The sequence below is a fragment of the Scophthalmus maximus genome, chromosome 16, assembly GCF_022379125.1.
Source record: "Scophthalmus maximus strain ysfricsl-2021 chromosome 16, ASM2237912v1, whole genome shotgun sequence".
In the NCBI taxonomy this organism is placed as follows: Eukaryota; Metazoa; Chordata; class Actinopteri; order Pleuronectiformes; family Scophthalmidae; genus Scophthalmus; species Scophthalmus maximus.
The window spans coordinates 19,313,615-19,329,106 of record NC_061530.1 but is presented as its reverse complement, the minus strand read 5'-3'; the positions used below and the strand labels follow the sequence as shown (position 1 = coordinate 19,329,106).

The following is a 15,492-nucleotide window of genomic DNA, read 5'->3' as shown; positions in this document are numbered from 1 at the left end:
GTCAGTCCGATCCATCGATCCAACGATCCACCGATCCATAGATCCACTCCGTTGTTTGCTACCAACTGTGTCATTCACAGATCTACACGTCACACGCGCGGGGTCGCCCGCTCCGGTTCCACATAGCGAGTCCATCCACCTGATCTGTAGATCTGCGCAGCTGCACCGACTCCGTGGCTCCCCCGGTTCTTCTTCGTCTCCGTCTTCTTCTTCTCTGGTTCCGGACGAAGGGGCGGACACGGCACGTTCCTCAACTCAAACAGCGACGCTGTTACTGTACGAGACCAAAAGAAATAAATTAATAAATCCTGTCGTGTTTTGTTTTTGAATCTGGTCTCGGGTGGAACTTTTATTAAAAACCCCGTTAAACTGTAAGTCACGACGAAGGTGAGTGTGTGTTTCTTCTTGTCTCGTGTTGATTGTGTTAGCTAGCTCAGATGTGCATGTTGCTCCGCGGCGGCGGCGGTGGAGGAAAATCACAGTAGCGCTCATTTATGAATTCATATTCCGCATTAAATATGATCCTCTTTAATCGACAAGACATATCAGAGTGTGTTACACTGGTTCTCTGACGAGAAAAGCAACACGGAGGAGACACAGCAGCGAGCTGCGAGCTCCTCCGAGGCCAAGTCGTGCCTTCTTCTTATTGGCTAGCTCACGTTAGCATGGAAACCATCCTCCTCATCCGAGGATGGATGCTTATGTTTTTTCTTCCCAGTTTTTGAAATACGTTCGATATGATCTCTGCATTTTCTTCACTAACCGTCGAGTCAACGTGATGCTGCAGGGCGATGAACACAGCAGCCGTCACATCTGTGTTGTTGTGACATAGACACTGATCCACCTCGTGCAGTTATCATGTGTAGTGTACACGATAATCAATTATTAAAATCAGGTGAGTGTCATGTCGCACACCAGCTCGGACACGTGTCACAACAACAACAACAAATAAGAGATCATATGCTTTACCCCACGTCAGAAGGTACATGTGTAAATTAGGCTTTTTTTTTGCTATTTTTCCATATCTGAGATCAAATTAGACAATTTTTTTCAAGCAAAATTATTGCTTTTCTTTGTTTAGGGCTGCAATTTTACGATTATTTTCATTAAAGATCAATCTGCCAATTTCTTTTCCAGATTAATCGATTAGTTGTTAGGTCCAAAAAATTGTGGAAAATTTCCCCAAACGCCAAGATATTTTGTTTTGTCCACAAACCAAAGATATTTAGTTTACTGTCATAGAGGAGCAAAGAAATCAGAAAATATTCACATTTAAGAAGCTGTAATGATAATTTTGACTTTTTTCTCACCATAAAAACTACTTGGAATGATTAATCGATCATCAAAATAGTTGGCGATTATTTTAAGTCGATTATTAATCGATTAACTGTTGCATCTTTATTATATATCATTGAGATCAATATTTTTTTAGACTGTAAGTTGCACAAAAACGTCTCTGCAATTCCCCAGATTTTCAAAAGACTAATCGATGATGACAACAGTGCCAGCTCTAGACAGAATTAGCAGACACATAAATGGGCGGTTGAAGTTATAGAATATCACAAATATGAAAGGCGTGGACTTGCTGGTCGTCTGCGTAGCCTCACGTTGTCGCCCGTGTATCTATTGTCCACTGAATCCCGTTGTCTCCAATGCTGTTTTCTCCTCTCTACCGATCTTGACGTGGACCAGGAACCGACTGGTCCCCAGGTCTACCTGCTGAGTATGAGCCTGACTACAGAGCCCCCTAACGATGGTGGTCCCACTGTTACAGAAGGTTTTATATACGTCATTACTCTCTAACATTCATCTCTCTGTACTTATCCTTGTGCGTAAAGCTGTGTGTGTGTGTGTGTGTGTGTGTGTGTGTGTGTGTGTGTGTGTGTGTCAAGAGTGAAGGAATGGATGAAGGAGTGTTGTCCATTCGTTTGTGAAGCAGACAGTGTAAACACAGCGTCACAACACTAATGTGAACATACTACACGCTGCCACCGAGTCGTAACACCAGAGCCCGACCGACCGACCGGTTGACCAATAATATCGGCCGTTACCGATATGTCGGTGAAAGGCTCATTTCGGCAGATGTTATTGGATATGTTTAGAGTCCGACCGACATATTGGTCGGCCGATAATATCGACAGATATTAGCCTTTTTACCGACATCGGTATCTGCGCTTCTGTTTACCGATCTTTTATTGTACAGAATAGATGCAGAAAAAAGCATTTGATTACCCTAAAAAAAATTAAGTTTATTTTCTTAATTCAAGTTCTATATATTTGGCTGTATTTGTTTTTTATTCATAGTTATTTATGATAAAGATTATGGTCAAATGAAAATATCAAGCCTCAGTTACATTTCGGTTTGATAACGACATCTTTGGAATATTTGACAGACAAAAAATAAATATATATCGGCTGATGTATCGGTATCGAAAATCTTGTTGTCACTAATATCAATATCGGCTACTAAAAAAATCAATATCGGTTGGACTCTACTTATAACACCTGCAGGCAATAAGATAAATTCAGTTTCATGGCTCAGCAGTCATATTTTTTATTCTCTTTTTTTCTTTAGAAGTGTGTGTACATCAGTAACTTTCTGCTTGTTCCCCAGGAGAGAGCAACAAAATGATTCCGGCGGAGAAGAAGGACAAGAAGCCGGACGATGTGGCCGAGGAGGAGGAGGAGGAGGAAGAGTACGTGGTAGAGAAGGTCCTGAACCGGCGGGTGGTGAAAGGGAGAGTGGAGTATCTCCTCAAGTGGAAAGGCTTCTCCGAGTGAGTGCGTCGTCTGAATCAGAGTTCACGTTCACGTTATCACGACAAAGAATAGAATGAAACACCAGCATGCTCAACAGGTGGCTGCGTTATGAATTAAATGTCTAAATGTGACATTATTTTAAAAAAATCATCTGCAGAGAAGACAACACGTGGGAGCCAGACGATAACTTGGACTGTCCAGATTTGATCGCGGAATTTCTGCAGTCCCAAAAAACGGCACACGACGGGAAGAGGAAGGCGGCCGGAGAGGCGGACGGAGACGAAAGTAAATCGAAGAAGAAGAAAGACGACGTGAGTCACAATTCCTTGTTGTCGTCGTTGTTTTTTTTATATACGCTTGTTTTATAGATATTTTTTTGGCACAGTTAAGGGTTGAAGTTCGTTTCTGCCCTCAAACATAAAAATAATGCGCTCCTTTTAAACAAATGGTGACATCTACTTACACAAAGAGTTTTAAGTTATATAAATATTTAATGATGGACTCGATATGAGTATTGCCAGTTGCCGCAAACAAGGCAACGTCCATCAAAAACATTTGTTGGTTTAAAAACACACGTCACTTTTGCCACGTTTTGCACCTGGCGTCTACTCGACTCCGGAGTTTTCAAGCCCTTAAAACAGACTCTTGAAGAGATTTGACTTTGGGGTTGTGGGAAATTTAAAACAGGCATTTCTCATAATCTTCAGCATTTTATCGCCAAAATGATTAATCGATGAAAAAGTAAAAAAGGAGTTGTGATGATAAAAATAATCATTAGTTGCAGCTTTAGCCGTATGTCAAAGAAAAACTTTCATTAAAATGATATTTCACAAAACTGACTGAGCTCAAACTGATTTTCACTTTTTCACAATTTCCAGGCAGCATTTAGAAAAAGAACTACACATAAATATATAGCTGAAACAGTTAATAGATTAGTAATCGACTAAGAAATTAATCGCCAACTATTTTGATAATCGCTTCGGTTTTGATGGGGGAAAAAAGTTAGAATTTCTCTGATTTCAGCGTCTTAAATATGAATATTTTCTGGTTTCTTTGCTCGTCTGTGACAGTAAACTAAATATGTTTGATGTGTGGACAAAACATCACCTCGGGGTTTAGGAAACACGACCGGCATTTTATGGACCAAACAACTAATCGATTAATCGAGAAAATAATCGACAGATTCATAGATAATGAAAATAGTTTTGATTGATCAGAGTTGTTATTTTTCTTGCCTTGTGATGCTCAGACGGAGAAGCTCAGGGGCTTCGCTCGAGGTCTGGATCCAGAGAGGATCATCGGTGCCACAGATTCCACAGGAGAACTCATGTTCCTCATGAAATGGTTTGTGTGAAGAAGACGATGCACGGCACAGTAACTGTACTGAAACGTGTCATTGTACCAAATGTACAAGTCGGTTAAATCGTCTTCATTGTTCCATGTTGCTCGCGCAGGAAAAACTCGGACGAGGCCGACCTGGTGCCGGCGAAGGAGGCCAACGGGAAGTGTCCGCAGGTGGTCATCTCGTTCTACGAGGAGCGACTCACTTGGCACTCGTATCCCACCGAGGACGAGAAGAAGGAGGAGAAGAACTAGCGCAGCGGCGAAGAAACAAAACAGAATATCATTGTACTTTCAAAACCGGGGAGTTTGGTGGGGAGGGGACAGAGCAAGACGCAGCCGGACTCATTTGTTTCTCAGCGTAGTGTCACACATTTGATTCTACTTTAATCTGGATAAGATCTAAATGGGCTTCGGCCCCGTCTCATTACACTTAAGACAGTGTTACTTCTCAGTGTCCGCTCGAGGTTTTAAGAGTCGTCCGACCGTTTCAGCATCATCTTGAACACATCGTTCAGGTCCAGTGCTCCGACATCGTATCAGTGAGGTGATGTTTTTTTTAAAAATGTCCTTATTGTGCCATTTCCTTTACTAGGTAGTTCCCGTACGACTTGTTTGTTGGTGTACGATTATGAATCTCCTCAGTGAATCATGAGCTCACTGGTAATCTTTGTAGTGGGGTTTTTTTCATTACGTCTTGCTTGTCACTTTTTTGAAATAAACCACTTTTTGTTAATCTGCCGTTCCCAAGCTGGTGTCACTTTTAATACGACTGTTACAGCTGTCGAGTATTTTCGTTAGACTTTAATCTATCTAAGTATTTTCTCTGTCGAATAATCGTTTGATCCTTTAAAACATCAGAAAAACCAGAAGTCTTGTTTAGAGCACGACTGATAGAGAAACAAGATATTTTTTGTTGATTTATCAGCAGATATTTTTTGTTTTTTACATGACGTCTGAAGATATCAAAATCAAATCCTTATGACAAATAAATAATAGTATATTTTTACAGTTTAACCATAAATAAATAAATAAATAAATAAATAACAAACACAACCAAATATATAGAACTTGAATTAAGAATTATTTTTTTTACATAAAAAGTAAGCAGGCACATCCATTTACGCATTGGAAACATATTTGTAAAATTTGTATTGATCATTTTAAAAGCATATGCTATTACAATATGCTATTATTAGACTACAATTTGTTATGGACAAATTACGTAAAAACAATTTCCAAATGTTCTCGTTTTTTTTTTGCCCACTTAAAAGCTTCAAACGTTCACATTTGAGAACCTGGAGACATAAAATTTTAGTTTTTCAATGAATTAATCACCTGGCGAACTGTTGCAGTTCCATTACCCAGTTCTGGTTCTTTGCGTCATACAGTCGTGTGGATCGAGCGGAACCATTCATGACAACCAGAACACACGAGTCACGGGTGAAAATAAAAACACTTTATTAATCAATAAAAACAACTTCTCGATTGCCAGCAGATATCTCAAAAACAGGAAAACTACATCCAAACTCAAAAGCAGAGAGGGTGTGAGACCGTGGTGGAGACATTGTGGACAGACAGACAAAAAAAAAACGGCATTAAAATCTGGACGAACAGACATGAAAATATTTACACGACGAGACGGACAAAAAGAAAAAGTGCACTAAGTAGTAGCAGTACTAAGTAGTCGGTGCTGCGCTGGAGTTACACTGGAGTGAATGTTAACCAGAGTTTCATGCCTGAATATCACATTTAATGAAGACGTTCCTCGGACATCGTCGAGTTTCCGTTCAGCCTCTTGTAGAATATTCAAGCTTAACCGCGATCTCAGCTGCAACAACTGACCTGTGTGTATTCAGATTATTATTATTATTTTTTGTCTTTTAAAGAGATGTGATGTAAATGTAACACACGTTACTGACGACATCCGTTCAAACAGACGAGTAATAGCACTTCTACGTTGAGAACGTTTTTGTTCTCAGAACCTTTAAAGTGAACATTAATGAGATTGTGAGAGGAAGTGGCCTCGACACCTCATAACGACTCGGCTCACTTTGCGTCGTCAAACACAAAAACTCATCGTAGCACTCGTGAAGTTTGAGCCAAACGAATTGGCTTTACAGCAGTTTTTTTTTGTTTTTTTTTTTAAAGTGGCTTTCATTGGCAAATAAATAACAAAACAAAAAAAGGGATTTCGCTTAAGTCACAGCGACGACTGAGTCGGTTTCAAGTTAACGCTCATAACGGGGGGCGTCCCGGAAAATAAAAATAAAAAACCATGGTGACGACTCCTGATTCGTCACATAATCTTCGAAACTCTTCATGATGACGACGATGACGATTACAGGCTCTGTGCAAAGCTTTCAAATCAACAAAAGAGGATGTAGACTTTTTTTTATGTAAAGTTGATTTGACCTATAACCTTTTGCTTATACTACAGATTATGAACAGTTAATGAGATGCCTCCCCTAAACGCAGCTCCCGCATTTAAACCCGGCGGCGGCGGAAGGAACAGCGACAGACACGGCAAAATGCATAATAGCCAAGCCTTTTAAAAGACAAATTACAGTGCTATGTATAATTCATAAGGGAAGTCGATACATTATGCTGAATGCAGCGTGTCTCCTCCTCTTGCAGGACTTCACCTCCAGGGCTTCTTCTTTTTCTTTTTTTTTTAGCAGTGGCCAAAAACCCGGGAACACTTAAAGCACTTTTCCCCGTCTCTCAACATCCGCCTTCCACACATCAAACCCGATCTCTTCCGGGTCTCGTGTGCCGCTCTCGTGCGCACCCCCCCCCCTCCCACACTCAAAAACTGGAATTGGTGATGCAGAACCTACAGAATCCAGAGTGCAGTGTTTTGAGCGAGACGCCCCCACACACAACCTTTGGTTAGCCATAGGCATGCTAAACACGACGGGACTTCCTTTAGCCTTTGGTATCTAAACTCCCGACCACAGACGCCGCAACGTAAAAGCTTCAGTGACTGAAATATCACGTAAAGTCTCCGGGTGGTGGGACGTGACCTGTCAAAGTCCTTTAAAACCCTCAGTGCATAGGTGCTCCGACCGTCCTCGTCGACCGTGTCCTTCCACCCCCACAAATCTTCTACGTTCCTCAGTGGTTTGGTGCAAAAAGGATCGAGAGCAGCTAAAACAAAAAAATTCCTAATAGCTCCTTTTATGTCCTTTTCCTCTCCCCGCTCATTGTTTCCCCCCACCCCCCCGTCTAAATCATGAAATATCAGTACTCAAACGAAGAGCAACTTCTGGTTCAAAGTTTTTCCGGGGGGGGGGAAATAATAACATAACTGGAGGAACAGAAGGAAAAAGGGAGAAACAAATGCAGGAAGAGTAGAGTCAACAGTGCCATTTTTCTACTCACCAGAATCTTCTCAAAGGAAAAAAGGACATCTCTCTCTTGCTTCTGCAGAAATCTTTCCTACTGATTTTTAGCAAAGTGACAGAATAAACAGCGGTTTGTCCCGTCCCCCCCGTCCCCCCTCACTTCTTTTTGTCCTTCTGTTTTTTCTCGGGCTTGCGGCTCTGCTCGGCCGTCACGCTGCGGGGCATGATCAGCACGCTGCCGTCGGCGCTGTACTGTAGCGAGTACTCGCTGGGAGGATAGGGCCGGCCCTCCTCGTCCCGCAGCTGAGTGAACACCTCCTGGTACAGACTCTGCATCTTCTGCTTCATCTGCCGGATGGAGCGGATGAACTCCATCTTCTCCTTCAGCAGCCGGGCCTTGTCGCGCCGCAGGTCGTGGACGCCCTGCTCCAGGTTTATGATGGTGTCCAGCTTGCGCTTGCGGCAGTTCTGGGCCGCCATCTTGTTCTTGCCGCGCCGGCGGATGTCGCGGATGAGGGCCAGCTGGCCTTCGCTCAGGTGGTGCTTGGCCAGGAGCTCGTTGAACTCCTCGACGGGCAGGTTGATGATCTTCTCGTTGGAGAAGGGAATTTTCATGGACCGGGCGCGGCGCTCGTCGCGACTGGCGTGCTTGTCGAGCAACTCCTGGCTGGGCTGAAACTTGGAGCTGGATTTGTCTCGGACAGTTTTCTTCACAGACGATATGGGGAGCTCCGGGTGCTCGGCGAACTCGGAGGAGAGCGGCAGGTTGTAAGTGTGGTTGTGGCCGATGCTGTCGAGCTGAGGGAGGCCGTGGAACTGCGAGGGGTCCTGATAGCTCATACGGCAGAGCTTACTGTACTCGGGCTGGTAACCGCCGACAGCACCTTCCTCCGTCTCCACAGTGGCCACCTCGGAGTCAGTGCTGTAGCCCACGGCGCCTTCCTCCGAGAAGGTGGCAGACGTCGAGGAGGAAGACGCTGCCGAGGAGCAGGATGTCTCGGAGCTGCTCGGCGAGGCCGGGCTGTGGCTGGAGTCCAGGGACAGACCAGAATCCGAGTCGAGCTCGTCCTCCAGCTGGGACGCCTGGGCCTGGCTGAAGCCCTCCTCCATGGCAAGGTCCAGCAGGCTGATCTCGTCCAGCATGGACTCCTCCAGCAGGGTGCTGAATGGATCAGGCAGGATCGGTGTGGAAGTAATGTTGTTACTAGAGCTGCTGTTTATGTGCGGTGGGAGGAAGATCCCGGTCAGGTTAGTTGCTCCGAACGTGGAGTTGACGTTGGTGGAGTTGCTGGAGGAAAGTCTTGGCGTGGCGGTTCTCGGGGCGACGCTGACGGAGTCCAACTGGGGGCCGAAGATCGGGGGGAAGTCTTGGCTGCAGCTGGGGAGGGAGGCCTGGTGAAGGCTGACGTCCTGGTTTATCGGCGTCGGGCGAGTGGCAGGTCCAAAGCTTCCCTCCGCGTTGGTCTCGGGCGTCCCACTTGTTCCACTGACACTGCTGGAGTTGGTGTTGTTCACTTCCATCGCCTTCGAACGATAAACATTTTGTTATGGGAAATCTTTCTCTCAAATTATAAAGCATACTTGTACAAAATAATTCTCTTTACATAGCATATCTTTCTTCTAAACCACTGTCGTTTTGGATCTACTCACGTCAGTTCCCAGACAATAAATACTAACGGCCTCACGAGGACAAACATATACATCTCAAGAAAAGGAGGGGGCGTACTTGTAGCTCCATGATGGCCATGATGTCTTGCCACTGCTGCTCAAGGTCTAACTGAGGCTCTGCGGGCGGCAGCTGTGGAGCCAGAGGGACGGCCTGAGACGTGGAAGGAACTTCATCAGTGGACGCCGCTATTTCTGGGGCGACAACCGGGGCTGGGAACTGATTGAAAATGTCAATTGTAGGTTTTCCACATCAAATAAATAAACTAATCTCTCCCTTGACGATGCTCACGTGTCCTGTGAAACAACTAACTGTTTTTTTACCTCAGATTCTTCTCCAAAAGGGAACGTGGCCTCCAACAGCCTCAAACATTCCTGTAGAGACAGCGAAGTCTGCGAGCCAAGCCCTGGGAGCTACGACAAAAAGACAAAGTTGTGTATTAGGATTATATTGTGTATAATATTTCCCAGGTACCTCAGGACTGTCCTGGATCATCAGCTGAGCAACATGAACCCACGTGGGGGGAAACCATGCTGCACTTTACTGCAACTTCCGGTTGGCTTCGTGTTTTTTTTATTTATCTTGCCTCAAAAAACAGCCGACGGAGAAATAACTGGTTATGAGCATCGTTATTCGGGGAGGGTGCAGCTCGGCCTCGTACTGTATATCCTAATAGTGACCGAAAAGAAGAGGCTGTTTGTAGCATTGCATTATGGGAGGATGGACACTGTGTGGTCACTACGTTTCACTCTGTTAGGACTCAGTTTCACTTTCTGATTCATCAGGGGGAAAATAATAAAACCCCAGTACCCGTGTTGTGATGTGCATATTGTGCCGATGCTTATAAAATGATCCCGTATAAATATAAACTACACAACACTTATAGACTTGCAAAGACCGAGGAGCTATTTTTGGGGCAGCCCTGCGTCTGCATTTCCTCTCCTGACTGAATCATTAGCACAAAAGATAAAATGACTGCGTTAGAAGATGATCTGGATATATGTTGTTTTTTTAAACATAAAGACTAGACAAGAACTACAACTTCCAAGGTGCATTTTGGCAACAAGCATCCGCCCTAAATGACGAGGTGGAAGCAAAACATAAGAGAAGAGGAAGCTTTAAAAAAAACAACAACACAATCTTCGGCTAGAATCAGCTCTGGAAAAAAAAGGTAACACTGGTGTCCATAGCATAAACCTCTTGGATGTGGGAGCTGAGTATATCGAATGGAATAATTGAAACGGCAATAAAACATGGGAGACGAATGCGTCCGGAACTTCGTGGCCCCCCATACTTACAACTCTATACAGGTTGGGAGATCAGCAGATGGATTTAATGGTAGTTTAGCTTTTGAATTAAGGCCAAAATCATATATTATCTTAAGGTTTATTTAGTTTCACATCACAAAGGGGCAGCAGCGTCTGCGTGGGTGGGGGGATGGTGCTGTTCGAGTGTGCTTCTTTATCAGAAAGAAACAACAACTTTGCCACAGATACCAGCGCTGGGTGTGGCTGCGTGTGTATGAATCACATTTTTTTGGGGGTGAGTATTACATGTTTATGTCACTGGGAGCAGAGATTCTTAGCTGCTTGTGACCCACTGAAAAATTCACATGGACGTATAACCGTCCAAGTGTGATGATGAAGCTGTATCAAGACATGGTAAAAATAAGTGTGTGTGGCTTTCTGTAACTTTAAAAGTGTTCCTGCATCAAACCTGTCACGGCTTGATTTTCTTCATCTCACCTTTCGGCCATCCGAGACCTAAACGCGTGGACTGGCGTGACTCGACGAGATGATTCCATTTTATGCACAGTGAACTCAGTTGTTATGTCTGCGATGTTTTGTGGCAAATGGTGAAGATGATCTCCACATAGGTAGAAGCTCATTTTTTCAAGCAGAGAAAATTAGCTTTTATCACCAGCGGGGCAGCTCGCAGGTTTCCAATTTGTTTTTTATGTATCATAAGGCAGTTAAATGTGCCACCTCCCACTGGACGGAGCTCCAGGATATGGAAAAAAAAGAGGCATCGAGTCTACGAACCTGCTCTGGAATACTCTCTCCGGTCTCCCCGTCCACCGGCTGGGCCTCTTGTAGGTTCACTCCGTTCCTCCAGCTCTCCTGCTCCTCGTCCGTGTCCTTGCTCTCCGGCGGGCTGGGCTTCTCCTCCTCGCTCTCCTTCTGACGGTTGCTGTAGTTGAACACCTCTCTCCCTGCGCCAAGGTCGATGTCCTGTCGCCACAGGATGTCAATCAAGTCAATGTCCTGGAAAAACATATAGCAACCATTGAACAATGGCCCTGCGCAGAGAAACATGACTTTAATAAACAGATTTTTTGTGTGTGTAGGCATTCAATCTAAATTCAGATTGTACAAATCCAACATATTGACAGTATTTACGCATTTGTGATAATAAATTACGCTCACAGTATTATCTTTTACACAAGCAGTTTTTAAAAAAAATCTCAGTCAAGTGGGTAATTTTGGGAGGAGCCAGAGGACAATCATGTAACAGAAATACGGTCAGATGATGCAACCATGACATAACCACTTGGGCACGGTGGTTAATCATGTGATCAGGAAGAAGTCTTGGTTTATAACAGGCCAAGAATAGCTTTATGTGACCCCTTCCCCACCCGCCCCCCATTCAAATCCACTGCATCGATATGGCCATTGTGTACAAAACATATTAAAGTTTATTATAAAAGATAAACTAAAAGTCAAATGACAAGATTACATGTCGTGACCAGAACCACAGCTGCAGTGAATGTAACTCGACCGGTTTGACAAATAATATCTGACACCGAGAGAAGGACCAGAGGTATGGACCAGGAAATATGCTGGAGAGTAATGTTCCCTAAAATTTAAAAAAAATGGGGAATCAAGTTACCAAAGCTAAAATTGTGATGGAACTTATTCGCAGCAACAACAAAATCAGATTGATAGAGTTAAGTCGGCGTTGTTTCTAAAATCAGGAAAAAAGCAATATTTTTCAGAATAAGTCATTTGTTGTTCACCTGGACGAAGACTGATTTACTACTAGATTAGGCCATTAGATAAAAAATACATTCAGCCCAACATTTAATTTCTAATTCCCCTTAAATATCTGCTGTTTGACAGTGTTGACAATGAGCATCGATCACAAGGAGGCGTTTACCCCCCTCCTCGTGACGGATGCCCCTCAGGTGTTCGCTGCAGTACCTCTTTGGTGAGGTCGTCATTGCCGTCCCGGCTCCCCTGCTCCTGGGTGCCCTCCGGGGCCACGGCTCCCAGGCTGCTGTCCGCTGTGTTCAGGTTGTACGTGGATTCAGGTGCTCCGCTTCCTCCCCTCATGGCCGGGGTGGCGTCGGGGTCGTCAACGTCCTCTAGGCCGGCCCCATTGTCCAGGGCGATGCTGGCGCTAGACTGGCTGCTGGCGGACACCACAGTCTCCGAGTCCCGGTGAACTAGCCAGGCGCTGAGCTCGGTACTGGGCACGGAGAGGCGATCCAGCTGGCGCACCTGGTTCAGCAGCCGCCGAGTGGTGAAGAAATGGTCCAGGTCCACACTCTTTGGATGGATGCCATAGCCGTCCAGCGTGTTGCGCAGGTTGTGAAACTGGGTCTGGGTGTAGGCCGAGCTCGGGCCCAGGATGATCTCTCGCAGTGGGGGCAGCTGATTGCTCAGATAGGTGTCGACGTCCACCCGCACCCCAATGAGACTCAGAAGGATGGTGAACTGAATCAGGCCCTCTGTGAAGTACTTTTTCAGGTAAAGCATTTCTTTACAAAGGAACAAAAGGTGAAAGTAAAAACTAAAAACAAAAACGGGGCCAGCTCCTTTGGATTAATACTTCCGTACTAGTACTAGAAGATGGGAGGTGGAAGCATGCACATTGAAAAGTGGATAAAAATAGTGAGGTGGGGGGCAGGGTCTTAGGGTCTGTAGGTTTTAAAATACATATACGGTCCAAGATTGGGTTTCCACTTCTGCCAGAGTCCAGTTTGTGCTCAGAGCTTTGTTCTTCATAAGGGTGTCATCTTCCAATTCCTGGCAAAAGTGAGAAATGGCATTTTATTGCTCTACAGAAAACTACATTCTTTTGCTTTCTCTCTCTCTCACACACACACACACACACACACACACACACACACACACACACACACACACACACACACACACACACACACACACACACACACACACACACACACACACACACACACACACACAGCTCTTACCTTCCTACATTTGTATTACACACATGTTGATAAAAATAAAATCTGGACTAGCTAGCCCCACTGCAGCCACTCCATCCTCCCCAAGACTAGAGAAGTGATGTCGGCTCGCTGTGCCTCTTTCATTCTTGGTGAAATTCAGCAGGTCAGAGCTGATGATGGAGCTGATGATGGAGCACACTCAGTCTCAGCAGCAGACACCACCACCACCACCCCACCCTTGGACAGGGACAACTACTTCTGGTGGGTGCTGCTGAAGGTGAATGAGGGAGTCGGGAGAAGTCGCTGGCTACAGCACACGCACCAACGACAACGTAAGGTGGCGGGGCAGGGTCCCTCCCTCCTCCTCCTCTTCCGCCTCTAGCTCCTCCGAGGCTAACTTGTGCTTCTGGAGCCCGGCCGCGGCACAGTCGCCATGCTGGCATCGATACGCGTCGTCGACACATTAGCGAGTCGACTTGCATCGCTTTCCTTTTTTTTTTTTTCTTTTCTTTTTACCACCCCCGAAAAGTGACAAGTTGGCTCGACTGTCATTTTATCTAGTGGCATCAAACAATCTCCCTGGCAACAAGTGGTGAAAAGACGAGTGACAAGCTCGCCTGGCCAATCACGGGCCTCGAGCGCAGTGACGACACATGACTCCAGCCGGCTCCGGCCAATAGAAATGCAGCACGGGTGGGGCTCGACGGAAAACACTAAATTACTATTGGTCCTCAGAGCCCGACCGGCGGTGCTAGCCTTGTTAGCTTAGTTCGCTGCTAACTACCGTAACAATTACCAACTACTTTGGAAAGTGACTTTAACAACACACGGCGCCTCAACCAGTCGTTCACGCACGAACACCGCGTGTCAATCCACCGGTCCGCCGTCGCGAGTCCATGTCACGGGTCGTTAAAATGCCCCGTGTCCGCTTGTAAACGTATCAGTTAATTGAAAAACCCTATTGATTTGATACTTACGCGTGGACAATATGTCTTCATGCCCGAGAGGATCCGCTTATCGGCTGAGAACCACGTTGGAACACTTCTTCACAGCGGGCTCCACAGTGCTGCCGCGTTTAGCCTTTCCTCGCTGAATGGCCCACCATGACTTGCACAAATGCTAGCTGGCCCCGGCTAGCTTAGCAGCGCCGCTTGACACCAAAACACGCTTTCGCACTGCGCATGCGTAGAATGTTCTAGTGGCTGGCTTTCATCAGCTTCCAGGATTACTTTTTTTTTTTTCTTACACAGAATAAACCAAATAAAATCGCATTTAACAGATTCAGGGGAGTTATATTAACGGCATTAAAAAATGTTTTATCCAAAACAAATTTTAAAAGTTTGAGGTGGAAGAAATCGAAACCAGGTCATATAGATGTAAAAATACTCCAATTTACAAGATCATAACTGCATTCACACGTGTATTTGATTACAAGAACCTTATTGTCAGCAAATGGTTGTCAAAGTATTTTTTATTTTTTACTATGCCAAAAGATAAACCTGTTCCGAACTCCCTCTGTTCTTACACCCGGAATCAGAATAAGGGAAATAAATGAGAAAAACATATTCCCCGTGGTTTAAAATTTGCATATGGAAATTCCTCCAGGCGACAAAAATAAACTGAATAAACTAAAATGAAAGTCTCCCAACTCTGTCACATTTTAATCTGTACCTTTAAAAAAACGTGGTTCTTTTACAGGAAATTTGAAAGAAATTATTTGGAAAAAACACATCTGTAAATTAAAGCATGACAAGAAAGTATTCAATATTGTTGGTGTACTTTTTACATAATTCTTTTACTCTTATTTATTAAATGCAATTAGAGGTTGATGTCGATTTCACTGCCTGCTATTCTTTGGGGGGTTTCCATCACAGCTCTCATGAAGTTTTTATGTCTTCAGCTGTTGTTGAAGTCCTCGGCTGATACGTTCGATGTCAGTGCACCAGTAGTTTCTTTTTCGGGACATCTGAATCAGTCGTATCGGCAATTGATGGGGTAAAACAAAAGGTGCTCTAAATAGTTTAACCAGGAAATAAAAGCTGCAATTCTGAAACTCTTGTCTCATTCATCTTCTGATTTAACACCCAAATGTCTTCAGTGTACAACAAATCAACAATGCTGATATTTGTCACAACAACACTTCTGTTAAAAAAGCTTTAAATGATCAAATGAAAAAAAAA

General features: G+C 44.6%; 2 protein-coding genes across 9 annotated transcripts; one reads left to right on the top strand and one right to left on the bottom strand.

The window, feature by feature from the left end:
- Nucleotides 1-204: 204 nt before the first annotated feature.
- Nucleotides 205-4,837, top strand: cbx1b (chromobox homolog 1b (HP1 beta homolog Drosophila)). Of its 5 annotated transcripts, none has more exons than XM_035612422.2 (6): nucleotides 205-387; nucleotides 1,693-1,777; nucleotides 2,615-2,777; nucleotides 2,918-3,071; nucleotides 4,010-4,104; nucleotides 4,215-4,837. In XM_035612422.2, exons 2-6 carry the CDS (start codon nucleotides 1,726-1,728, stop codon nucleotides 4,354-4,356), a joined length of 606 nt encoding a protein of 201 aa, XP_035468315.1. In that variant the 5' UTR covers nucleotides 205-387; nucleotides 1,693-1,725; the 3' UTR covers nucleotides 4,357-4,837. The 5 variants fall into 5 exon arrangements, with proteins under 5 accessions (XP_035468315.1, XP_035468318.1, XP_035468317.1 ...); XM_035612424.2 differs by having other exon boundaries at nucleotides 210-371; XM_035612425.2 differs by lacking the exon at nucleotides 1,693-1,777.
- A 701-nt stretch (nucleotides 4,838-5,538) lies between these two features.
- On the bottom strand, nucleotides 5,539-14,488 carry nfe2l1b (nfe2 like bZIP transcription factor 1b). 4 transcript variants are annotated; one of them, XM_035612359.2, is made up of 6 exons: nucleotides 14,290-14,487; nucleotides 12,315-13,142; nucleotides 11,157-11,345; nucleotides 9,438-9,527; nucleotides 9,175-9,333; nucleotides 5,539-8,972 (listed from the first exon to the last, which is right to left on the bottom strand). In XM_035612359.2, exons 2-6 carry the CDS (start codon nucleotides 12,870-12,872, stop codon nucleotides 7,605-7,607), a joined length of 2,364 nt encoding a protein of 787 aa, XP_035468252.2. In that variant the 5' UTR covers nucleotides 12,873-13,142; nucleotides 14,290-14,487; the 3' UTR covers nucleotides 5,539-7,604. The 4 variants fall into 4 exon arrangements, with proteins under 4 accessions (XP_035468252.2, XP_035468250.2, XP_035468251.2 ...); XM_035612357.2 differs by having other exon boundaries at nucleotides 11,157-11,378; nucleotides 14,290-14,486; XM_035612358.2 differs by lacking the exon at nucleotides 14,290-14,487 and adding an exon at nucleotides 13,334-14,130 and having other exon boundaries at nucleotides 11,157-11,378.
- Nucleotides 14,489-15,492: the final 1,004 nt, after the last annotated feature.